This window comes from Eptatretus burgeri, chromosome 13 (genome assembly GCF_056783735.1).
Source record: "Eptatretus burgeri isolate ZD-2024b chromosome 13, Ebu_testis_v1, whole genome shotgun sequence".
In the NCBI taxonomy this organism is placed as follows: Eukaryota; Metazoa; Chordata; class Myxini; order Myxiniformes; family Myxinidae; genus Eptatretus; species Eptatretus burgeri.
Window position 1 is genome coordinate 74,319,797 of NC_140973.1, and position 26,230 is coordinate 74,346,026.

General features: G+C 45.5%; 1 protein-coding gene and 1 long non-coding RNA gene across 2 annotated transcripts in view; both read right to left on the reverse strand.

The window, feature by feature from the left end:
- Window positions 1-3,846, reverse strand: part of LOC147014790 (uncharacterized) — a 5,858-nt gene extending 2,012 nt beyond the window's left edge. The window contains exon 1 of the long non-coding RNA XR_015050909.1: window positions 1-3,846. This exon is cut by the window's left edge and continues 915 nt beyond it. This is a non-coding gene — a long non-coding RNA (uncharacterized LOC147014790).
- LOC147014789 (plasminogen-like) overlaps window positions 1-26,230 on the reverse strand; it is a 49,913-nt gene that overhangs the window by 22,459 nt on the left and 1,224 nt on the right. The window contains exons 2-4 of the mRNA XM_085853071.1: window positions 16,750-16,867; window positions 12,135-12,265; window positions 3,858-4,023 (exon numbers count right to left, since the gene is read on the reverse strand). Of these exons, the coding sequence (XP_085709197.1) occupies window positions 3,858-4,023; window positions 12,135-12,265; window positions 16,750-16,867 (415 nt within the window). The remainder of the gene's footprint in view (window positions 1-3,857; window positions 4,024-12,134; window positions 12,266-16,749; window positions 16,868-26,230) is intronic.

Sequence of the window (26,230 nt, forward strand, 5' to 3'; positions counted from 1 at the left end):
ACAAAAAGAGATAACACAACCAAATTTAAGGAGGTTAAAACAGACAACACAGCCACATTTAAGGAGGATAAAACAGACAACACAGCCATATAAGAACAGACAACACAGCCACATATAAAGAGGATAAAACACAAAACACAGCCATGTAAGAACAAGCCAAATACCCATATAAGAACAGGCAACACAGCCATAGTTAAAGACGATAAAACAGCTGTATAAGAAAAGACAACACAGCCACATTTAAGGAGGATAAAACAGACAACACAGCCATATAAGAGCAGATAACACAGCCACATAAGAACAGATAACACAACCATATAAGAAAAGATAACAGCCATCTTTAAGGGGAATAAAACAGACAACACAGCCATATAAGAACAGATAGCATAGCCATATAAGAACAGTCAATACAGCCACATATGAGGAGGATAAAACAGACAACACAGCCATATAAGAACACATAGCATAGCCATATAAGAACAGTCAACACAGCCACATATAAGGAGGACAAAACAGACAACAAAGCCATATAAGAACAAGCCAAATAGCCATATAAGAACAGGCAACACAGCCATAGTAAAATAGGATAAAACAGCCATATAAGAGCAGGCCAAACAGTCATAGAAGAGCAGACAACACAGCCACAGAAGAAAAGACAACACAGCCATATAAGAACAGACAACACAGCCATATTTAAGGAGGATAAAACAGACAACACAGCAATATAAGAACAGACAACACAGCAATATAAGAACAGACAACACCGCAATATAAGAACAGCCAACACGGCCATATTTACGGAGGATAAAACAGATAACATGGCCATATAAGAACAGATAACACAGCCAGATAAGAAGAGATAACACAGCATATTTAATGAGGATAAAACAGACAACACAGCCATATAAGAACAGACAACACTGCAATATAAGAATAGACAACACAGCCATATAAAAACAGACAACACAGCCATATAAGAGCAGACAACACAGCCATATAAGAACAGACAACACAGCCATATAAGAACAGACAACACAGCCATATTCCAGGAGGATAAAACAGACAACACAGCAATATAAGAACAGACAACACAGCAATATAAGAACAGACAACACCGCAATATAAGAACAGACAACACAGCCATATAAAAACAGACAACACAGCCATATAAGAGCAGACAACACAGCCATATAAGAACAAACAACACAGCCATATAAGAACAGACAACACAGCCATATTTAAGGAGGATAAAACAGACAACACAGCAAAATAAGAACAGACAACACAGCCATATAAGAACAGACAACATGGCCATATTTACGGAGGATAAAACAGATAGCACAGCCATATAAGAACAGATAACAGCCAGATAAGAAGAGATAACACAGCATATTTAATGAGGATAAAACAGACAACACAGCCATATAAGAACAGACAACACAGCCGTATAAGAACAGACAACACAGCTGCATAAGAACAGACAACACAGCCATATAAGAACAGACAACACAGCCGTATTAGAACAGACAACACAGCCGTATAAGAACAGACAACACAGCCGTATAAGAACAGACAACACAGCCGTATAAGAACAGACAACACAGCCGTATAAGAATAGACAACACAGCCGTATAAGAACAGACAACACAGCCGTATAAGAACAGACAACACAGCCGTATAAGAACAGACAACACAGCCGTATAAGAACAGACAACACAGCCGTATAAGAACAGACAACACAGCCGTATAAGAACAGACAACACAGCCTTATAAGACCAGAAAACAACACAATATAAGAACAGACAACACAGCCATATTTAAGGAGGATAAAACAGACAACACAGCCATATAAGAACAGCCAACACAGGCATATTTAAGGAGGATAAAACAGACAACACAGCTATGTAAGAACAGACAATACAGGCCTATTTAAGGAGGATAAAACAGGCAACACAGCCATATAAGATCAGACAACACAGCCATATAAGAACAGACAACACAGCCATATTGAAGGAGGATAAAACACACAACACAGCAGTATAAGAACAGATAACATAGCCATATAAGAACAGAAAACAGAGCCACATTTAAGGAGGATAGAACAGACAACAGCCATATAAGAACAGACAACACAGCCATTTAAGAACAGCAACACAGCCACATAAGAACAGACAACACAGCCACAAAAGAGCAGACAACACAGCCATATAAGAACAGACAACACAGCCATATTTAAGGAGGATAAAACAGAGAACACAGCCACATTTAAGGAGGATAAAAGAGACAACTCAGCCACATAAGATCAGACAAAACAGCCATATAAGAACAGATAACATAGCCATATAAGAATAGACAACAGAGCCATATTTAAGGAGAATAAAACAGACAACACAGCCACATAAGATCAGACAACACAGCCATATAAGATCAGACAACACAGAAATATAAGAACAGACAACACAGCCATAGTTAAAGAAGATATAACAGCCATATAAGAACAGACAACACAGCCATATAAGAACAGACAACACAGCCCTATTTTAGGAGAATAAAACAGACAACAGCCAAATAAGAACAGATAACATCGTCTTCTAAGAATAGACAACACAGCCATATTGAAGGAGGATAAAACACAACACAGCCACATAAGATCAGACAACACAGCCTATAAGATCAGACAACACAGCCATATAAGAACAGATAACACAGCCATATTGAAGGAGGATAAAACACAACACAGCCACATAAGATCAGACAACACAGCCTATAAGATCAGACAACACAGCCATATAAGAACAGATAACACAGCCATATTGAAGGAGGATGAAACAGACAACACAGCCATATAAGAACAGACAACACAGCCATATAAGAACAGATAACATAGCCACATTTAAGGAGGATAGAACAGACAACACAGCCATTTAAGAACAGACAACACAGTATTTTAAGAACAGACAACACAGCCATAGTTAAAGTGGATTAAACAGCCATATAAGAACAGACAACACAGCATTTTAAGAACAGACAACACAGCCATAGTTAAAGTGGATTAAACAGCCATATAAGAACAGACAACACAGCCAGAGAAGAACAGACAACACAGCCAGAGAAGAACAGACAACACAGCCATATTTAAGGAGGATAAAGCAGATAATACAGCCACATTTAAGGAGGATAAAAGAGACAATACAGCCATATAAGAACAGACAACACGGCCATATTTACGGAGGATAAAACACACAACACAGCCATATAATAACAGACAACACAGCCATATTGAAGGAGGATAAAACACACAACACAGCCACATAAGAACAGACAACAGAGCCACATTTAAGGAGGATAGAACAGACAACACAGCCATTTAAGAACAGACAACACAGCCATAGTTAAAGAGGATAAAACAGCCATATAAGAACAGACAACACAGCCACAGAAGAACAGACAACACAGCCATATTTAAGGAGGATAAAGCAGATAACACATCCACATTTAAGGAGGATAAAGGAGACAACACAGCCACATAAGAACAGACAACACGGTCATATTTACGGAGAATAAAACAGACAACACAGCGATATAAGAACAGATAACGCAGTGAGATAAGAAGAGATAACAACCATATTTAGAGGGATAAAACAGACAACACAGCAACATAAGAACAGACAACACAGCCATATAAGAAGATATAATACAGCCACATTTAAGGAGGATAAAACAGACAACACAGCCATATAAGAACAGACAACACAGCCATATGAAAAGATAACACAGCCACATTTAAGGAGGATAAAACAGATAACACAGCCATATAAGAAGAGACAACACAGCCATAAAAGGAGAGGCTTGCTTACGAGCATGGGTAGTCCTTTTTGTTGCGATTGTGCTCATGAGGTTTTTGATCATCCCAGCGCTGGCAAGTCAACCCAGAGCGGGTTTTGGAAACTTTTCCCCGATACGCTGTACTCCTCACATTGAAGCACTTGGTTGTGATATTCTGAATCTTTGGGAATTTGACATCTGTTGCATAAATGGTGCACAGTAGAACAAAGAATGAGTCAATAGAAAGCAAAGTGTGTGTGTGTGTGTGTGTGTGTGTGTACATATATATATATATATATATATATATATATATATATATATATATATATATATATATATATATATTCAAGAATAATGTGTGCATGTGTATGTATACTCATGACTCATGTGTGTGTTTGCTTGCATAATCATGCATAATATGTATTATTAAGTATAACGTGTGTATATATTCTCACGACTTGTGTGTGTGTGTGTGTGTGTGTGTGTGTGTGTGTGTGTGTGTGTGTGTGTGTGTGTGTGTGTGTGTGTGTGTGTGTGTGTGTGTTTATAATCATGACTCAAGTGTGCGTTTGTACGTAAAATCATGTATATCTATAATCATGTATAATGTGTGTATTGTTACAGATATAGGGTTCGAGTTTCGCCTCGAGGGGAAGCGCTCGAGTTCCTCTCGAACACTCGTTCCTTTGGCTATCGAGCACGGGTAACCCCGCATGTTGGCGGTTTGCCCATCAACCACGAGCGCCGATTGGTATCACCAATCCTGCCAGGGTTTGCACTACTTTGCGTGTTTCCATTTCCAGTGGATTGGCAGCATCAAGGCGGGTTTCGTGCTCTCGATGCGTACTCAAGTTAACTTAGTAAAATTTCCCAGCGAACTCTCCGTGCGGACCATGCTAGACCAATTGGGAAAAGATGTGATGAGCTGGGTACATTTATACAAGCAAGTTTCTTACAGGTGAAGCAAGAGAAATGCATGTATTTACAAAAAAACAAGAGACAGGGCAGAACTATACTGATATAACGAACTTACACACTCTTAACTTAAACTAACAAAACAGGCGCCATCAAAAACATATCCCGAGGAAAGTTGGAGAGCAAGAAAGAGAGAAAGTTCGAGGCGGTTTACGATTTCTTGGTTACCAAGCATGGTCGATGGACCAATGCAACCCAGTCGCTGAGGAAGGGGGAAGAAGGGAAGAAGACTGAGGATGTCTAATGGTGTGTGGTCAGAGGAGGAGTGATGAAGGGTGCGGTGAGGTGCAGAGAAGAATATGGAAAGTGCGTGTCTGTGGGGTCGCTCTGAAAAGAATGGTTGTTCGGGACTTGCCCTTACCGATCACTCGTATGCCTCCACAGCAGACAAGATGGAAAACAAGAGACAGAACGTGCGAGAAGACAGCTCTTATGTGTAAGACTATCTGTGTGTGTAAATGTATTATTGGCTTGACCATTATGAATGTGCCGGCATGGCGCCAGGATCGCTCGCCCACCCAGCGCTCCGCTCCACATGCTTCATTCCATGAGCTCGGTCCACCTACTCAGTTCCGCCTTTCATCCCATACCGCCAACCCACCCAAAATTGTTCTCCCTCTCTTTTTAGATTGCTCCCATATGGTGTCTTTATAGTTGTTTGGCAAGGGAGGGGCCTAAAGGAGGTTTTTGAGAGCCCCCATTGGTGCATGGACAGTTACCCAACTGCTGGCCATAGCCCATGTCTGGATTTGGCTCTGGCACTCGCAAGCCAGAGAGTTCCAGGAAGATGTCAGGGTGGAGAGACACAGGGAGACTTCACAGCCGAAGAGAGTGCAAGTCTGTCTGACAAGACGTGCCAGACTGGTGGAGAAGAGTTTGCAAGGCGAAAAGGGATCTGAAGGGTGGCGCGTCCTGATGCTTCACACATACACATACACCACAGAGTTATGTCACTCTTCTGTTCATCCTGTGTCCCTGCCTGAGTCTGCCCATGTAAGAACAGACTAAGAAAGCCTTTGAAACCGTTACCATCTTGGTGGGTTTCTCTGTAACCTTTTTTCTCTCTTTGTATAAATGTCGAGACTCGTATGAGAGCAAACACACAGAACGAACAACAAGGGGAACAGGAGACAAGAAGGGCAGGAGAGGGAAGGAAAAACAATGTGGAACAGAGACATGAGGAGATCTGTGGAAGGGAGAGGGATGGGGTGGGATACACGGGGTAAACAAGATGGACACGACAGGGACTTTCAGGTCCTTGCACGACAGGAAGGAAAGCAGGAAATTTGAAGGAGGTGGGTTTGGGGTGGATTAGCGGGGGTAGAAAACATCATGGTTTTGGATGGGGGAAGATAATAGATGGTGGGGAACAGCTGTTTTGAAGACCTGGAGGGAAGAGTTTGATTGAAGAGAGTGTGGGAATTTGTTCCAAAGGTGAGGAAAAAGAGGAATGAAACAGGAAAAAGGGGAATGAAGGTGAGCAGTGATTCGTGATTTTGGTAGTTTGACCAGAAGGGGGTTGCTGGCGGACCTTGAGCGCCCTGCGGAAATATGGGGGGGGGGGTCTCAGACAGTGCAGGGGGGGCGAGGCCGGAAAGGAGACGGTAGAAGACAGAAAGAGCACCAAACTGCCTGCAGTGAGAGAGTGAGAGACCCAAACACTCAGCCTCATCGTGGAAGATACCAATGATCCTAAATGCCTTGGTATTCACAGTGTAAAACTGAGAAAGGTGAGAGGCGAGAGCACCAGCCTAGAGGGGAGAGCAGTACTCCATCAGTCTGTGGATGAAAGCTTTGAGTGTGGTCAGGAGCTCAGGTGTGCTAAAGGCCCAGTCACACCTTGACGTTTTAGCCAGCGATGGCAACGTATTAAAATTTATGTAAAACGCTGGCTTACGTTGAACTTATGATGTTTTTTTTTAAAGATTCGGACGTATTCATAGCGACTTGGTCTTATGTATAACGCATTAGTAACGGACACAGAACGTTTCGTTGTGTTATAGATAACTTATACCAACGAATGCTGAACCTGTTGTCGGCCTACACAACCGATGCCCAACGATAGTCTAACTTCGGCATAGCGCATTGCACACATCGCCGACAATGTCGTGACGTAGCCTATTAAAAGGCTGACGCACAACGATTCGAATCATAACTGCCGTAGAAATGGAAGTGTTAACATCGCGGTCACACCTTGGCGATCTTGCCAGCGTATGCCGACCTAAGAAAAATATGTCTAAAACGTTGGGGCACGTCAAATACGGTATGAGTAAGTTTGGTATACGTGAGTAGAACGCTAAAGTACGCTATCATACGTCGTAGTAAGTAGAGTACGTCAAGAAATTTTAAACATGTTCAAAATTTTACAACGTACTCGGCGTATGACACACGTTCCGCATGCGATGGGGATAAGTTTTACACACGATATGTGGACGCTTACACACGTCCACAAAGGCTACTTATAAGCTACTCATAAGTCGAAACACGTCGCGGTAATGTCTTTTTTACGCGAAACTTATTTCTAACTTATGTTTGACGTGCTTTGAACCAATTCTTTACGTAGTCCCAACACACATCGACGTATGTAGACGTATTCCAATGACGTCTTCCGGTCGACAAAAAAATTAAATGAACGTGTTTCTAACTTACAACTGCCATATAAAGACGTGTTCCCAGCGATTTTGGGAATTGGTATATAAAAATGGTGTTCATAAAAGGGGAACCCAACAGTGTTTTCGAGTCCTTTTTGAGTCGATGTCCATGTCAGCAGTAACAGTATCAGTATCAGTATCAGTATCAGTATTAGTATTAGTAGTAGTTTGTTCATTTTGCACCATTGTTCGAAGTTCTTCGCGGCTAATGTTTTATGGGTCTTTTTCAACAATGAGCTATGGCTTGTTTTTACGATTTAGGTCTATTCATAACGGGTTGGACAAATGCACAATGAACTAATAATGTGCATAGAGCGCTTCGATAACTTATAGATACGGTATACCAACGAATAATTATCGTGTAGCCGGCGTTCACAAACTATGCCCAACGATAGCCTAACTTATCCATATCGTGCGGCAGTTTATCTTTGCCGGTGACGTGGGGTTAGCTATTCAGAGGCTGCCACTCAACGATTTAAATGGCTGCATCTCCACTATTGAAAGTAGACGCTTGCGCTCAACAATTGGATTTTTTTTTACACTCAACGACTTTTAAACGGTACCACTCAGCTAGTTTCATTGTTTACAATGAACGATTTAAATTGCTGTCACTCGCCTTTGTTTTTTGACGCTGGGGTTTGGAAATTTGAAGCGTTTCTTCTGAACGAGTTAAAACGCTCAAACTCGACTATTTTAAATAGACGCTGCCGATGGACAATTGGAATCATAGCCAAGCTAGACATCGAAGTGTGAACATCCTCGTCATGCCGAAGAAAAGTTTGAAGAATGCTGCAAATAAGTGTCCTGGCCGTGGCCGTGGACGCTGACGCAAGGACGATCCATTATACCGACGTCTTTCAGCCTATGAGTAACTTAAAAGTAACGTGTGTCGACTTGTGGCAACGATCGCGTAACGTGCCAACAACACGTTAATCATAGGTTAGAAATAAGTTTCGGGTACGCTAAACATTACCTCGGCGTGTCTCAGCTTATGATTAACTTACAAATAGCATGTGTTGACGTCTGTCAACGATCACAGACCGTGCATACAACTTGTGGCCAGCGTAGCGGAACGTGTGAGTCATACGCCGGCATACGTCGTGAAATTTCAAGCATGCAAAAATTTGAGGACAACCGAAAAGTACAACGTTTAAAGCCAACGTACTACGACATATGGCAGTGTCTTTCAGCATGCTCTCAATGTTATCAAAACTTACCCATAACGTATTCAACGTGTGCCAGCGTTTTAGAAAAAAATTTCAAAAATCGGCATACGTTGGCTAAAACGTCAAGGTGTGACCGGGCCTTAAGGAAAGACTTTGCACGATGAAGAATTCCCAGTCACCGACTGGCTTTGGAGGCCAGCTGAGAAATGTGGCTTTCCCAGGAAAGATCATGGCAGATAGTGAGACCCAGAAGCTTGAATAAAAGGATTTTTTCAAGAGTATTGCTGAGAAAGTAGATGAGGGGGGTGAGTGAGGGGGGGGGGGTTCCAGACGGTGCTTTTGGAGACACATATTGAGAGTGTGAGATTTGTCAGGAATGAAAGAGATGTTCCACGTGTTGGACCAGCTTGTCATTTTAACCAAATCTGCAGAGAGTGAAGAGGCTGCTGCTTGCCGATCTGAGGGATGACAGATAGTATGGCAAAGGGTGGAGTCATGCCAACAATGTGCCAACAACACGTTGGGTTAAAGAGGGTTAAAGGTTAAAGGGGTTAAATCAGCAAAGGGTTAAAGAGGATTTTCCAGAAAGTCGGAGAGATCGTTGATGAAAATCAGAAAAAGAACAGGGCGCAGAACGCTACCTTGAGGAACTCCAGCCTGGACAGGAAGAGGGGATGAAAGAACTCCATTCTGGGCCACACGTTGACTGTGACATGAGAGGAAGTCTGCAAGCCATGAGTGGAGATGTCCTTGAATACCACAGGAAGAGAGTTTGGTGAGCAGGGCAGGGTGCCAGACCGTATCGAAAGCACGCAATATGTCTAGGAAGATGGCTCTGATTTCACGTCTGGCATTGAAAATCTCCATCCATTGCTGAGAGAGCAGAAGCAGCATATCCAGGGTGGAGCGACCAGTTCTGAATCCAAATTGATGATCGGAAATCAAGCCATCGGAGAAGAGGAAGGATTTAATGTCTGAAGCAATGATGGATTCCATAACCTTGCTGATGATTGGTGGAAGGCTGAATGGTCTGCAGTTGCAGGGATTGGTTTTTGCACCTTTTTCATGCAGAGCGGTAATGTTTGCTGATTTTTCAAGCAGATAGCACATGACCTTGAGTAAATGAGAGGGTGAATAGAACAGAGAGCATGAGCAAGAGCAGCAGAGCAGGTTTTTCGGACAAGTGGGCTGATGCCATCTGGACAGGTTACAGAATCTGAGTCGAGGTTTGACAGCAAACTCTCCACATTGTCAGTCGAAAAGGACACAGAATCCAGGGATAGTTGGGTGTGACTGGGTAAGGTGGGTACAGAAAGCGATGGGTTTCCGACACAAGATTTCGATGCAAACACCAAGTTTAGGCATCCTTTTCACGTGCAGTCAGCTGTGCGGCCATTTGACGTAAGGGAGGGGATGGAGGGGGAACATACACCAGAAACAGACTTATCAAGATGCCACCAGTATTTTGAGGAGGGAGAGAGGTTTGAGAGTTCAGACTTGAGCTTAGAAAGATGTTGTTTTCTGGCTCTCCTGAGGGTAGACACAAACTTGTTTCAAGCTTTGTGGAGGGAACTGAGATTGTCTTCAGTTGGATGAGCCTTCTATGAGGCAAAGGCAAGTTGTTTCAGGACAACTGCCTCGCCTCAAGCTTCAGTGTAGCATTCTCTTGTAACATTCTCGTTCTCCTTACAGTGCCCCATCCACATTATTTATTAAACCTGCTTCTTGTAAAGCATAATTCTGAGCCGTGGGGTCGTCCTTCAGCAAAGTGAAATTATCTTCAGAACCACACATGTGCAGAAACTACCACACAGCTAAATTAATTTATCCAAATTGCACCACACCATGAACCAGTCATGTGTATGGGGAAACTAAGCTCAGCATCTTCGGAGTTACTCTCCACTCGTCTTTCTTCTCTCTTCAGGGAGACTGATTCTGTAACGTGTCGCATGAGTGTTCGATTTTCAAGTGAAATGATAGGCCGCGTTAGGAAGTGTTTTCAGCAGAATCCAACAGGGCCCCACCATTATTTAAGTGTCTTAGCCCCGACCATTCCCACACATTAATTGTCAAAATTGTTCAAATTTGGAATCTATTTGTGCTTTTGACCTTCTTGCCCTCTCGGTGTAGATGGGTGGCGTGGGGGAACATGGAGAAAGTCACCCCACCCACCAATGAGAAGCAGCGAGAAGCATCTTGAAACCACACCAGCTTGTTGGTGGCTATAAAAGGTTGGGTGCAGGTTGAGAGACTACTTAAGTTGAGTTTCTTGCCCAGGAGAGTGGAGTTGCTCAGCACAGAGACACTGAATCGAATGGGTGAGTGTTGGGGTGAGTACGTTGGGTTGAGACGAGGCAAAAGTGAAGCATCAGCACTGTGAGGGTAAATTTATCCCGAAGCGAGGTGTGGAGTGAGGACGAGCTCCGTTTCTCGGGAACGGCTTGAGTGAGGGTGCAGCGTGACTTGCAAAAGCCTAGTAGGAGGCCGGACCAGGACTTGGTGCATCTCGCCCACATCGAGTTCACTGCTCCCATCACGACGACGACCACCGCGCGTTAGCGTAGCACATGGACAGGTGTTTTTTTCGGACTTGTTCGACTCCACCTGTCTTCTAATTGTGAGTGTTTTGGCCTGAAGATATCGCATAAGCAGATGGGATTATTTGTGGGCTTAGGGGTTATACTCCAGGTCGAATTCTCCATTTATTGTGACATTGCTTCTTTGTCCTTACTCCCCGTTTTGTTGAATAAACCCTGTTTTCACCATTGAAGTGTTGGTTTGGTATGTGATCCAGAATTTGAAACGGTAAATTGCGGCGTAAGTAAAGCAACGGCCATTGGCAATTGGCACAAAAACCCCTCATTAGGTGGACACAAACATGGTGGTTATTCGAGGGTCTCGTTTGGCCCTCATCCTTTAGAACTGACCAACGCACGGAAGGTGGCAGACTTCGAGAAGCTGTACATCAGAAACTGAAGTGAAGATCTTTTCGGCTCTCCCGGCAGATGATGTCCTCGTCCCAAGGACTCTCTGCCCTTAGATTGGTGACCATCCGGGTGGAAGATTTGACCCCATGCCCACCTGCTTCACTGTTGCAATATAATCTTGGTCGGGCAATGCCAAGTTCGAGATATATGAAGAGCAAACAACTTGAGACCTGTAAATCCCCCAGAAAGTTGGATGTTTGCATCCAATTCTGGACTACAGTTACGTAATAGACTGGTCTAGTAACATGACAGACAACCTGACCAGGGCAGTGGCAACCACTAATGACCTCAGAAGAAAAGGCTTTATCATTATTTTAACTTTGAAATACCTGATTTGGTGCATTTATGACAACATAACTTGCACAGTTTGGTTGCCTTATGTATGGATATCCTTTTGTTAATGGAAGAAAATTGACTGTCTTAAATAGTACATCCCCAAAGTAGTTGATCACATGTTGAAATAAACTGAAGCACCATTTTGGCGTTCGGAACAGCACATTGACATAGTAAATGTGAGGCAGAAACCATACAGCAGCGTGGTATGTCACAGTATTCCCAGTTGGGATCTCCATCACTGGTGTTTGTGCTCTTGTAACACCACGGTTTGCGGTCATTGTCAGGATTCCGGCAGAAATTCTCACGCAAGTCGCCGTCTGGGTACCTGTTGTGAACAATAATGCATACTTACAAAGAAGCCACATCTAAGACATGTCATGGGTTCATCGATTGGTGTATTTTTCATTCGGCCTCACAAAATCAAAACAGGTTCTTGCCCTCTTTAAGCACTGAACTCAGTGTCAGACCACTTGACCATAAACAGGCAACACCACTTCATTGTGATTGGCTTTGATTTCTTGGTGTATTTTCAAAAATCGGTTTTAATATGCATTCAGGAAATCTTACAATACGTTTCATTCTTTTTCAGCCGAGATTTCAAGCAGCAAGCGTGAATTCAAACTTGCAATTCGCGATATAACAGAAGAGACCCTCCAACATTCTTGTCATCAAAGGGTAACTTTGACTGCAGTACTGTACGTGGGTATTACACATGAACACACATTCAACATATTTCACTACAAATGTGAGGGTTCATATTATGTATTTGGAAAATTCGAGGAATGAGTCTAAGCTTGTATATGTTGAAGAAAACACCGGATTCTTCACACCTTGTACAGGGGATCACGCAGCCCACCCAATGAAATGGGCTGAAAATTTCATTCTTCTTCAATGAAAATGCTTAACCGATCAATGCAAAACTTTACATACGTACGTGATCGACTACCGGTGGGGGGAAAAAAGTTTGATCACAATGATGTCATCTGTCACGTGGTCTGGCAGCCATTTTGGATGAAAGCACAAAAACCTTTTAAAATGTTTTATTTATTTATGCAGAGTTGAGGCTCGTGGAAGAGCAAGGATATACAAGAAAAAACAGATCAGGAGGCAAAATAACAAAATCAACAGCAGAGGGAGAAGGGGAAGCACACAACAGCAGGTTTGATCGACAAAATAGAGAGACTTTGATGATCAGGGATGTGAGGAAGAATGAGGATATAGGGGGAGGACACATGGGATGGACAAGATGGATACAGAGGCGTACTCTCAGGAAGGAAAACAGGAAAGTTACAAAGTGATGATGGGTTTGGGGAAAGTTGGAAGCAGAAATGGTCACGGTTTTGGATGCGGGATGATCAGAGATGGTGGTGAAACCTGGAGGGAAGAATGAGATTGAAGAGAATGAGGAAGTTGATTCCACAGGTGGGAGAAGAGAGAGGAACAAATGAGCGGAAGTGAACAGTGATTCTGGATTTTTGGAGTTTCACTAAAAGGGGTTTGTTGGAAGACCTTATGTGTCCTGCAGAAACCTGGGGAAAGGGTGGGGTGAGGGGGGACAGGACAAAGCACGAAAAGAGCAGAGGGTACAATACCAGAAAGGGGGTGGTCAAAGATAGAGAGACCACGATCTGTCTCCGAAGTTAAAGTGATAGGTCCATCAACTCAGCTTCATTGCAGGGGATTACCATGATTTTGAAGGCCTTGGTTTCCACAGCCTCAACCTGAGCAAGGTGTGAGGAAGGTGTACCAGCCCAAAAGGGAGAGGACTACTCCATCAAGTTGTGGATGAAGGCCTTGTTCATGGATAAGATTTCAGGCGTGCCATGGAAGGACTTTGTACAACGGAGGATGCCCAGTCAGTGACTCTCTTTGGAGGCCAACTTTGAAATGTTTGTACAAGAAAGATCATGGCTGACAGTGAGACCCAGGCATTTGAGAGATTGAACATCTTCAAGGGGATTGTTAAGAACAGAAAGTAGATGGGAGGGTTTTCTGGATGAGAGAGAGAGAGAGAGAGAGAGAGAGAGAGAGAGAGAGAGAGAGAGAGAGAGAGAGAGAGAGAGAGAGAGAGAGAGAGAGAGAGAGAGAGAGAGAGAGAGAGAGAGAGAGAGAGAGAGAGAGAGAGAGAGAGAGAGAGAGAGAGAGAGAGAGAGAGAGAGAGAGAGAGAGAGAGAGAGAGAGAGAGAGAGAGAGAGAGAGAGAGAGAGAGAGAGAGAGAGAGAGAGAGAGAGAGAGAGAGAGAGAGAGAGAGAGAGAGAGAGAGAGAGAGAGAGAGAGAGAGAGAGAGAGAGAGAGAGAGAGAGAGAGAGAGAGAGAGAGAGAGAGAGAGAGAGAGAGAGAGAGAGAGAGAGAGAGAGAGAGAGAGAGAGAGAGAGAGAGAGAGAGAGAGAGAGAGAGAGAGAGAGAGAGAGAGAGAGAGAGAGAGAGAGAGAGAGAGAGAGAGAGAGAGAGAGAGAGAGAGAGAGAGAGAGAGAGAGAGAGAGAGAGAGAGAGAGAGAGAGAGAGAGAGAGAGAGATAGATAGATGCCTGGCTGAAGGATGTTGGTTGGTATGGTAGGGACTGTGTCATCAACAAAGAGGTAAAGAAGATTTTCCAGAGTCAGAGAGATCATTTATGAAGATTAGGAATAGGACCAGGCCCAGAACACTACCTGGTGGCACACCAGCCTTGAGAGGGAGAGGAGATGAAAGGATTCAACTGAGAGCCACACATTTCTTCCCGTCTAGTGGCCAATCAGTAAGCAATGTGACTTACTTTGTTCCTCATTATGGTGGGACTGACTTTGTTCCTTGTTGCAGTGTAACATATTTTGTACCTCATTGCGATGGACTTGTTCTCTCCTTCGTTGCCGCGGGACCTGTTCTGTGCCTTGTTCCAGCGGGGTCTGCTTTATTACTGCTTGTGGTAGGAACTGCTCTTGTCCTTGTTGGGGCAGGACTTTCTTTGTACCTTATTCCAGTGGGACTTGATTTGTCCCTCGTTGCAGCGGATCTTGCTTTGTTCCTCTTTGTGGTGGGGCTTGCTTTGTTCCTTGCTTATACTGGACTTGCTTTGGGCCTCATTACAGCAGGACTGGCTTTGGGCATCATTACGGCAGGACTTGCTTTGGGCCTCGTTACGGCAGGACTTGCTTTGGGCCTCGTTACGGCAGTACTTGCTTTGGGCCTCGTTACGGCAGGACTTGCTTTGGGCCTCGTTACGGCAGGACTTGCTTTGGCCCTCGTTACGGCAGGACTTGCTCTGGGCCTCATTACGGCAGGACTTGCTCTGGGCCTCGTTATGGTAGGACTTGCTTTTGGGCTCGTTACGGCAGGACTTGCTTTGGGCCTCCTTATGGCAGGACTTGCTTTGGGCCTCGTTATGGCAGTACTTGCTTTGGGCCTCGTTACGGCAGGACTTTCTTTGGGCCTCGTTACGGCAGGACTTGCTTTGGGCCTCGTTACGGCAGGACTTGCTTTGGGCCTCGTTATGGCAGGACTTGCTTTGGGCCTCCTTATGGCAGGACTTGCTTTGGGCCTCGTTATGGCAGAACTTGCTTTGGGCCTCGTTACGGCAGGACTTGCTTTGGGCCTCGTTACGGCAGGACTTTCTTTGGGCCTCGTTACGGCAGGACTTGCTTTGGGCCTCGTTACGGCAGGACTTGCTTTGGGCCTCCTTATGGCAGGACTTGCTTTGGGCCTCGTTATGGCAGAACTTGCTTTGGGCCTCGTTACGGCAGGACTTGCTTTGGGCCTCGTTACAGCAGGACTTGTTTTGGGCCTCGTTATGGCAGGACTTGCTTTGGGCCTCGTTACGGCAGGACTTGCTTTGGGCCTCGTTATGGCAGGACTTGCTTTGGGCCTCGTTACGGCAGGACTTGCTTTGGGCCTCGTTACGGCAGGACTTGCTTTGGGCCTCATTACGGCAGGACTTGCTTTGGGCCTCGTTACGGCAGGACTTGCTTTGGGCCTCGTTACGGCAGGACTTGCTTTGGGCCTCGTTACGGCAGGACTTGCTTTGGGCCTCGTTACGGCAGGACTTGCTTTGGGCCTCCTTATGGCAGGACTTGCTTTGGGCCTCGTTACGGCAGGACTTGCTTTGGGCCTCGTTACGGCAGGACTTGCTTTGGGCCTCGTTACGGCAGGACTTGCTTTGGGCCTCGTTACAGCAGGACTTGTTTTGGGCCTCGTTATGGCAGGACTTGCTTTGGGCCTTGTTACGGCAGGACTTGCTTTGGGCCTCGTTACGGCAGGACTTGCTTTGGGCCTCGTTACGGCAGGACTTGCTTTGGGCCTCGTTATGGCAGGACTTGCTTTGGGCCTCGTTACGGCAGGACTTGCTTTGGGCCTCGTTACGGCAGGACTTGCTTTGGGCCTCCTTATGGCAGGACTTGCTTTGGGCCTCGTTATGGCAGAACTTGCTTTGGGCCTCGTTACGGCAGGACTTGCTTTGGGCCTCGTTACAGCAGGACTTGTTTTGGGCCTCGTTATGGCAGGACTTGCTTTGGGCCTCGTTACGGCAGGACTTGCTTTGGGCCTCGTTACAGCAGGACTTGCTTTGGGCCTCGTTACAGCAGGACTTGTTTTGGGCCTCGTTATGGCAGGACTGACTACGTAGTGACGGAAGTTTTTTTTTTGTATCTCATTGTGACAGGCAATAGCCAAGTTACTGGGCTGAAAACGTTTTCTTTCATTAAAAAAAAGTTTTATTTTCCAGTTACCCCACAAAACCTCCCCAAATTTAATTAATATCCATGAAGCAATGTTGATCATTGTGCCAAGTATAAGCTAAACAAAGCATGCATGTTCATGTCAAACTTCCAGTATTACCTGTCCGGTGTACGTCTGTATTGTTTGGGAGACAATGAGTCCCAGTGCAGGCAAGTAATTCCGGACATAGTCTTATTTATCTCCCCTCGGTAATCCATCCCTCTGCAATGGAAGCAGTCTGCAAACACACCCCATAATTCCATGTTTCAGCATTATCAAACAACATTATTATGCAAATTCATTCCACAGGGGTAACTGCATACAAAAGGAGTTGATGGGCCAGCTCCCTGATTCACTTTTACCTTGAATAATACAATTAGCCATTATAATTACTCTTCCAGCAACTGTGACAGTCTTCATCAGAGTTGGTATTTTGTTTTTAACATGTTCAAACACCCTTGTGGTTATTTAGCAGATAAGGAAAAGACGTCCGAGGCTTTCGGAATCCGTGCCAATGTTTTATTCACCACACCGTGAACTCCTTTTCTCCCGCTCATCACTTCCGGTTGCCACGCGTCCTGGAAACCTGAGATCCAACATCTTTACATATAACCGCAGAAAAGGCAAAACGATGCCGCAATTGTACTCTCCTCATAATGCTTTAATCAAACAAAAGGAACAAGTAAAAGAATAGGTGATACTTGTCGATACAAAACCTGCAATAAAAGTCAGAGCAAAGATAAGAAATGGTCGACATCAAATTGTACTCAGAAATATCATGCCGGGAAGTATACATGGTGCCCAAGGTGAGTTGTATATGATGGTGAGGGTACCGTTGGCATCAGCGTCAAACCACTGTTCGGGGCAGGGAGTCAGCTCTCGTGCTGTATCAAGAAAAGCAGGCTTCAAGTGATCGATGGAGACCGTCTCTCGACCACCATTAATATCGAGTATGAAGTTCTTCTCAGAGCATTGAAGAACCTCGTAACGTCAGTCATGTGGTTGCTGAAAGCATCTCCGGATGGCATCATGCCACACGAATACGTGGGTGCACGTAGAAAACACATGGGGAATAAAAAGTAGGTGTGTTGGTGTGCCCGCAGGCCCCCAATGGTCGTATAAAAGTTGTTTGGCATAGTTGCTGGCATGTCATCGGACGCTGAGAAGAATTCTCCTGGGAGATGAAATGTTGCACCATCCACTCGCTCTGCAGATGAGCATCCAATGTCATCTTTGAGAGCAGCTTACATACAAAGCAAGACCAGAGATAAGTACGATGTCTGTCCAGTGCGTCGAGTTTTCATGTGCTTTCAGGGAGGATTTGAGTTGGCGGTGACAATGCTCCATCATGCCATTCGCTGCTTGATGATAAAACGGTGGTTCGCACACGGTCAGTACACAGGAGTCATGTCCGCTAACGAAATAGAGCCGATTCAAACTTGCTACCATGATCCGTAGTGATGGTTGATGGAACACCAAAACATATGATCAAGGTGTGGACAAAAGCCTTGGCGATGGAAGGTGCAGTGATTTCAGCTATTGGTGTGGCCTCCGGCCAACTGGTGAAACGGTCAATGCAAGTCAGCAAATACTGGTGCCCGTTTGATGTTGGTAGGACACCAACAATATCCACATGGACCTGATTGAAACGCATATCTGGTGTTGCAAAACTACCAAGTGATGCAACAGCATGACATTGGATCTTGGAGCGTTGGCCTTGAACGCATTGCTTGGCACACGTCAGTGTTGATGTGTGGCCAGACGTAGCGTGTGGTGACGAGTTGCTGGGTTGCTCGAATGGCTGAATGTGCGAGTGAGTGTAGTGTTGAAGACTGTATGATGGAATTCCACAGGTATGAAAGGGTGTGATTTTCCCGTCGATGTATCACATACGAGGGTAATGTACGTCTCTGGGATTTATGTATACCTCGCAAAATGTAAGCGAACCTGCTGCAGACTGGAGACTGTGGATCTCTTTGTCCACTCGTTATGCTGCTGCCAGTACATTAAAATCGATGGTCAGATTGTTGGTTGAAGACAATGCCAAAACCTTGATGTGTGAGAGAGAACTGGCCGCAGAGTTTGAGATTCCTTTGATGTGGTGGATGTTGGTTGTGAAATGCGAGATATAACTGAATTGGTGAAGTGTGCAGGGAGAGTGAGAGTCCGAATGTGTGGACAGAGTGAAAGGTTAAAGTTTCTGGGCAGAGGAGGACAGAGGATGTTGAGGTGAGGATGTTGAGGTCCTGGAGAGATTCACTTACCTTGGCAGTGATATTCATGTCTCTTCTGGCTGTGAGTCCGAGGTCAATAGACGTCTGGGTTGGGCAGGGGAGTCATGGATTCACTGGATAATGGGGTGTGTCGCTGCCGGTACCTGTGCGGGAGGACGAAAGTCTGAGTCTTCAGGTCCTTGGTGCTTCCAGTCTTGCTCTATGGATGCGAGACTTGGACTCTGACCAAGGATCTGAGACAGAGACTTAATTCCTTTGGGACCAGGTCTCTTCGGAGATCCTTGGCTATTGCTGGTCGGACTTAGTGTCCAACGAGCGGTTGCTGAGAGAAACTCAAATGAGATTTGTTACCGGAATAGTCTGTGAGCATCAGCTACAAATGTATGGACATGTGGCTCGTTTTCCTGACGCTGATCCTGTTCACCAGATTCTCTCAGCAAGGGAGTCTCGTGAGTGGAGGAGGCCAATGGGCCGACCATGTGCCTCGTTATACTTCGCGTGATACCTTTCCAGTGGATGGCTGGGCAATCAGGATCAGTGCCCTCAGCACACACTGGGATTACTGCTGAGTGTCACAGTGAGTGTGCACTGCCTGCCAAAGCAAATTATTGGGGAATAACGTCCTTTCTAACCTCGGTGGATGGCCAGACAGAGGCCCCTGGAGTAACGGCGGAAAGTGGATGCAGCGACGCGCTGCTCTGGTGCATGCTCCCATACCTGACCTGGAGGACAGAGAACTGTCTGGCCTCAATGAAGTGGCGGAAATGCTTGATGGAGAGGTATACAGCGAGTAATTCCCAGTCAAAGGCACTGTATTTGCACTCTGCTGGCTTCAGCATTCGAGAAAAAGGCCAAGGGATGCCAGTCAGCATCAATGAATTGGTGAAGGGCCGTGCCAACTGCAACCTCAGATGAGTCTACCATCAGGCATGTTGGTGCCTCTGGCTTTGGATGAATCGGGAGTTGGCCAATGCATCCTTTTGTGTTGTCGAAGGCTGTCAAGGTGGGCTCCACCCATCTGAGCACTTCAGGGTGCTTACCAGCTGTGAGTAACTCGTTCAGTGGCTGTATTGCTGTGGCTGTGTTTGGAATAAATCAGAAGTAAAAGGTGATGAGGCCCAAAAACTCTCGCAATTTGTGTTGAGATGAAGGCAACAGAAAATCCCCAATAATCTGCATCTTTTACTCGAGTGGACAGATACCTGAGTGGTAAACACAATGGCCGAGGAAATTCAACTCCAGGACATGGAATATGCATTTTGTGGGATTGATGATGATGCTGAAATCCTGAAAACGGGTGCAAAGGATATGTAGGTGTTCCTAATGTTCTTCTGCGGTTGCGTTGGCAATTAGAATATCATCAATGTACACGGAGCAGAAGTGAAATCCCCGGAGCACCTAATAAATATAATGTTGAGTGGCATTGCGTAGTCGGAATGGCATCCGAAGGAGCTCAAACAAGCTTAAAAGTGTGGTGATGGGATGGGCCAAAAAGGCATGTCTTTGGGATGTCATCTGGATCCATAGGAATCTGATAGTACACATGAACAAGGTCGACTTTGGAGAATATTGTCGCACCATGGAGTGTCGCGGCAAAATTCTGACTGTATGAAATGGGGCAACAGTCTGGAACAGTTGCATTGATGAAGGACTGGTAATCCTCACAAGGACACCAATCCCCAAATGTCTTTTTGGGTACCATGTGCAGTGGTGAAGACCAACTCCTGGATGATGCTCTGATTTTTCCCTGGTGTAACATGTAGTGAAACTTCTGGCGGGTGATACATAATTTTTCGGGTGCTCGTTGGCGAGCACATGCGAAAACGGGGGGGGGGGGGGAGGAATCCCGTGACCTCAATTTGATGTGGAAGACACGTGATATTCAACGACGAAACGGTGAATGCTGTAGCGAGAACACTGAACTGTGTTGAGGTATCCAATAAACGGAGATGTTTGTCGTCGATGAGGAGATTGAATGATGCGAAATATCCGCACTGAGGAGAGAGTATTGTCACAGATCCGGGGTTCAAGGCTTGCCACGAGGGGAAGCACTTGGGGATCTCCCAAACGCCCGGTCCTGAGGCCGCCAGGCACAGACAACATCACACACCGGCAGGTTGCTAAGCAACCATGAACGCCGAATGGCATGGCCAATCCGGGCAGGGTTACAATACTTCGCGTGATACCTTTCCTGTGGATGGCCGGGTAATCAGGGTCCGTGCCCTCAGCACACACTCAGATTATTGCTGAGCGTCACAGTGAGTGTGCACTGCCTGCCAAAGCAAATCATTGGGGAAGAACGTCCCTTCTCACCTTTCTTGTGCAGTAAACATTGGACCAATAAAGGAAAAGCCAACCGAGACAGATTGGAAACACACAAGCAAGCAATAATTTGAAAGACAATTATTTATAAGAAAGAAAGCAAAAAGGCACACAGAGCAGATTTAACGATAACACGTATTCTTCTTCAATCTTACTCCAACAAAAGACTTGGCCATCATTCACTCAATGTTGAAGAATAAAACAAGAAGGACTTGAAAATAAAAGTAATGAATGGAGAAAAGGAAAGCAGTCTTTCCTTCTCTCCTTCACCTCACACAATTATACAGGAGAACGTGGAGGAAAATGGATGGGGAAGACGGGCAGTGGTGATAAGAAGCGATGCGGATACGCAGCGGAGTCCCTGAGGTGCTCAGACCCAGACCGCAAGTCCTTTCTAGCGTCCCAGATTTGTGAGCTAGATGAGCGACTTGCCCTCCTCTGCCTCAGATAATTCCTCCTCAGACCCCCATCAATGAGGTGAAGCCGTTAACCCTCCTCGTCGTTCGTGGCTGACAGGATCGAGAGGGCAGGATGACACTTGTGGAAGGAGTGTTCTCTTTCCACAGAAGCTCGACACCAACTGCTCGTGAAACTTTCCTTTCTTTTTCGCTCACACATTTTTGTTCCCTCCCCACGAGCCTTCTCAGTATTTTCGTCTTCTGCTCGTGCGAGCTTGTCCCGTTCGTTTTTCCTTTCTGTCTGCTTCCCTCAGCATTCTGCATCTGCTTTTTGCCTTCTCTTCTGCTTTCTGCCTTTTGCTTCTTCCCTTTCTGAGCTGTCTGCTCAGGAACGCTCTTCGTCCCTATTCGCACGGGCTCATTACGAGTGCTTCTCTGCGCCTTCATGCTGATTCTTTTTTCCACTTTCTTTCCCTCCTCTGACAAAACTTCTTCCCCTCCAATAGGTCCGCAGCTGATGGGGGTGGGTGCTTGATGTCACTTGCAGAAATTGCCACTCCATTCTGAGGGAACTTTCAATGAAGCCCCCGCCCCGACCTCTACGCGCACAAAGCCGCAAGAGTCCCCAGCCCCCTCCCTGCGCATGCAAAATGCCCAGTCGTACTGTTTTGCACTGCACCATGCCCATGAGAAGCGCCGCGCAGGCCACGACAAGCACCAAGTGCCACAAACATGCTTGCGAAACACGACACAAGCTTGCATGCGAGAGCACCCGATGGGTCACCAAGCAATGCGCGGATGGAGGGAACACAGAAAGGAGCCAGGCATGAATGAGGGGTGACCAAACGGCCGTGGGATTGAAGGTAAGACTGATGGGGTGAAGGAGGGATTGTTGAAAAGGAGATTGAAGGAGGGGAGATTATTGGTGGACTGTTGAAACGGGCCGAAGGGATAATGGAGGGATGATTGAAAGTAACAGAGAGATTGAACACAATCATGGTGTGAAGAAGGTGACATTGAAAGTAACACGGGGGAGAGCGAGGAAGACATTACAATGGACAAATATAGCCAAGCCAACGCATGCCACCCAATCAGCCCTTTGACAAGGGACCAAGGACTATCTACACAAGACTAATGAAATAACTGATCCTCGGGTCACATACATGTCCATGTATGTTCTCCCCCTGGGGTAAGTTTTCCAAAACCATAACAGTATTTTGTGTCAGCAATAGTAAACACCTGCAAGAATGAGCGACGTAAGCCCAAGTCAAACTGGAGGAAAGACTCTCCAAAAGTAGTAAGATAACTGTTGGTAGCGGCAGGTAATGAATGTTCCTGTCATTTTTTCCACTCCAACGGCAACACAATGCTCACCTCTGCACCTGTAGTCACAAGGAAAACAAAACCTATTATGATCCACAAGGAAGAGAAGGCGACAGAAGTATGGCCCAGGTGAACTTGTCACCATTACTTGTGGGCCTCATCATTTCCCTGCAGCACAGTACAAGCACGGTGCTCGACACTGATGAGCATTAGCACTGAAGGTCACATGGTACCAACACCAAACTGGAGTGTTCACGGAAGGTAAAGGTGAACGGTAGCTAGAGGTTTCTCACTTCTCCTACCAGGGACACCCGAAGATGAGCATGACTGGCGTTGCACAGCATGGAGCTCCAGAGCGAGCTTCTTAAGGTCCGCCACTTCTGATTATAGTTGTGTGACAAGCAGTGCGGGAAGTGTCACATGAGCCACAGGTGGTGTAAGGATGTCAATGAGATGATCAGCCAGCTCTGCATTATCTGCAAGTATCATGTGGATGTGAGATGGTAACCGTTGCAAAAACAACTCGCAAAGGAGCGACTGATCGAAGGTGGTATGTTGGTCACCGAGAAGCTACTGCATATGACGCGGTAGCTGTGTCAGTCCTCGATCTCCTAAATCCTCGGTTGTAAGGAGTTTTTGAAGGCGGCGGTTGCTCAGAGGGGGGTTGTGCGCTTTCCAAGTGTTTCCTTCAAAATCGTGTACGGGTTCTTCATTGGAGGTTGCAGCAAAATGTCTCACTGCTGTTGCATATTCTGGTGAAAAGGATCCAAGAATGTAATTGAACTGTCACCTCAGTAGTAATGCTCCAGGTGTCAGATTGTGCTTCGACCTGCGTAAACCACAGCTGTGGGTCGTTCGGCCAAAATGGCGGCAGTTTAAACGAAAACCATTGCTACGATGGAGCTGGTTGAGTGACCAGGAAAGGCGTGGCTGCCTGACTGTTCACTGATCCCGGCACATGGTTGGTCGTTTTTACCTCCTTGTCCATACATTGTATCGCATGGGGTCACCAATTTAACATAGAAGGAAAAGACATCTGAACCTTCTGAATCTGTATTATTCACCATTATTATTATTCAAGTCCATTATTCACCATGTGAACTTCTATTCTCTCGCTCGTCACTTCTGGTTTCCACCCAAAAAGGAAACCTGAGATCCAACATATGTCAGTGTGCGTGTGTGAGTCCTCCATAACTCCAAAACCATAAAACCGAGTAAACTGAAACTTTGAATGCATACTAAGTGAACACCAAGGAAGTGCATGACTGACATTTGGGTGTTTAGGTGAATTAAAACACCGCTTTTGAAGATAATTAACGGACTAATTTAATTATATCCTTTGTCAGGCATATCCTCGACCACCTCGCTCTCTGGGGGCTGAAGGCATACCCTGGGTTATCTCACTGGGGTCTGAAGTCACCAAGTCTTTTTCGCTTGCTCAACCATGCCTTGACTTGGAAGAGGCCGCAACGATTTCTTCACGATAAAGTATATTTTTTCACTTTCCTCACTCATATCATCGAATACCTTTGACATAGATACATATAAAAACCAGAAGGGCACTCAGTAGAGCGGATACCTCTGCCATGCAATGCCTTATCCACAAGAGCATATCAGGTCCAACACATTTTTGAAATATCATGCTACCTATCGTTTTTGGCCCGATTCTCTCAATGGTGAAGAATCAGTTTTAAAATTCTAGTCGTCGGATCCGGATCCGGATCTTCACCAAGATCTCAAGAGTTCGTCCTTGTCACACACAAGGTGGTCACACCAATTCGTGGTGATCACACCCTCAACCTGTCCACAACTTTTTTAAGGTATCCTGCACACAGAAAAACAAACAAACTCACAGAGAGGGGGTGAAAAAAAACCTCCTTCACCTTTGGTGGTGTGGTGGTGGAGGTAAAAACAAACAAACAAACAAAAAAAAACCCTCCATGGACCTCGTGTTTGGAGTTTCTCCATGTTGGTTCGAGCAGTGAAAAGTGTTGACTGGCATTTTATGTGTTCTCTCTGGATTGTATGTTTTTGAATTTAATTTTGTTAATTTTCACTTGAATTCCATGTTTAAAGAACTATATTTAACGATACAACAAAATACCAAAAAAAAAAAAAAATGCAATTAGAACACATTTTCAAATAGTTTATTGAAATTTTATATGCAATCAACAACAATCAAAGCATGAAATATGTAAAACATTTTTTGGTCGAGTGCACCCACTTCCCACGGGAGCAGAAGGAAGGGTCACGTTATACCCTCTATGGGGTATATAGATTACAGGAGATCTCGGCTTGGGTCCATGAGTCTGGAGTGGACGTGATAAGCATATAATGCCTCAAGGATGTCGTGATTCTTCCAAACTTCTTTCAGTTTAGTGTTAAACAGCAGTAGGAACTGTTTAAAAAGGTAATTGTAATTTAAGCAGGACTCGAGTGTTAGGCCATCTGGATCACCGGACATCTATTATTTTTGCGTCAGTCCCTTGGGTCATGCCTGGTGTTGGCTTAATGGTTCGGGTGGTGAGCTTTGGATCCAAGGGTCCTGAGTTCAAATCCCGCTCAGCTGTTGAATTAATACGAGGAGTGGTTGACTCGGCCTGTCATCCTTCCGAGGTCGGCAAAATGAGTGCCAGTTTGCTGGTATACTGTGTCGGAGTGGTGACCCGTCCAGGATTGTGTCCAATAGCAAAGGAGACTGCTTAAGCAGCACTAACGCTCTGCAAAGAGAATGGTCCCAATGTCCTCCCCCTCCCTTGGGACAACCACCAACAACACCGACTAACAACGACGGCGCTGCAGTTGCTTCTGAATTGCAGGCACTTCAAACATGCATTACATCGTCCCCTTCAAGATGGAAAAGAGCAGTGAACATGTTATTGTTACACGAACAAATAGTATGGAATGCAAACCAATGCAGTAAGAGAAATGGAAGCCTCAATCACAGACAAAATGGACGGATAAAAGAAATGGACACATTGATCGCTTGCAAAGAAATGGACGCACTCAATCCAAAACAAAGCAACAGATCCAACCCTTAAATACACATTACATTACCGCCACTGCCACCACTACCACCCCCGTCCACCACCACCCACCTACCTCAATCTTTCTGCCCTTACTAACTACCCCCTTCCTCACCGTTTTACATAGAACTGCTTTTATGGGAGTAGTGCCATGCACCTGGAATCTGGATACACAGGGGCTGGGATTGGGGGGGGGGTGGGGGTAGTGTGCTGGGTGTTGCTGAGGAGTCATCCACCAGACGGCGGTCTCCTCGGGTTCACCTGAGGTGGTCCCTTTGTGTGGGTGCCTGGTATGTCA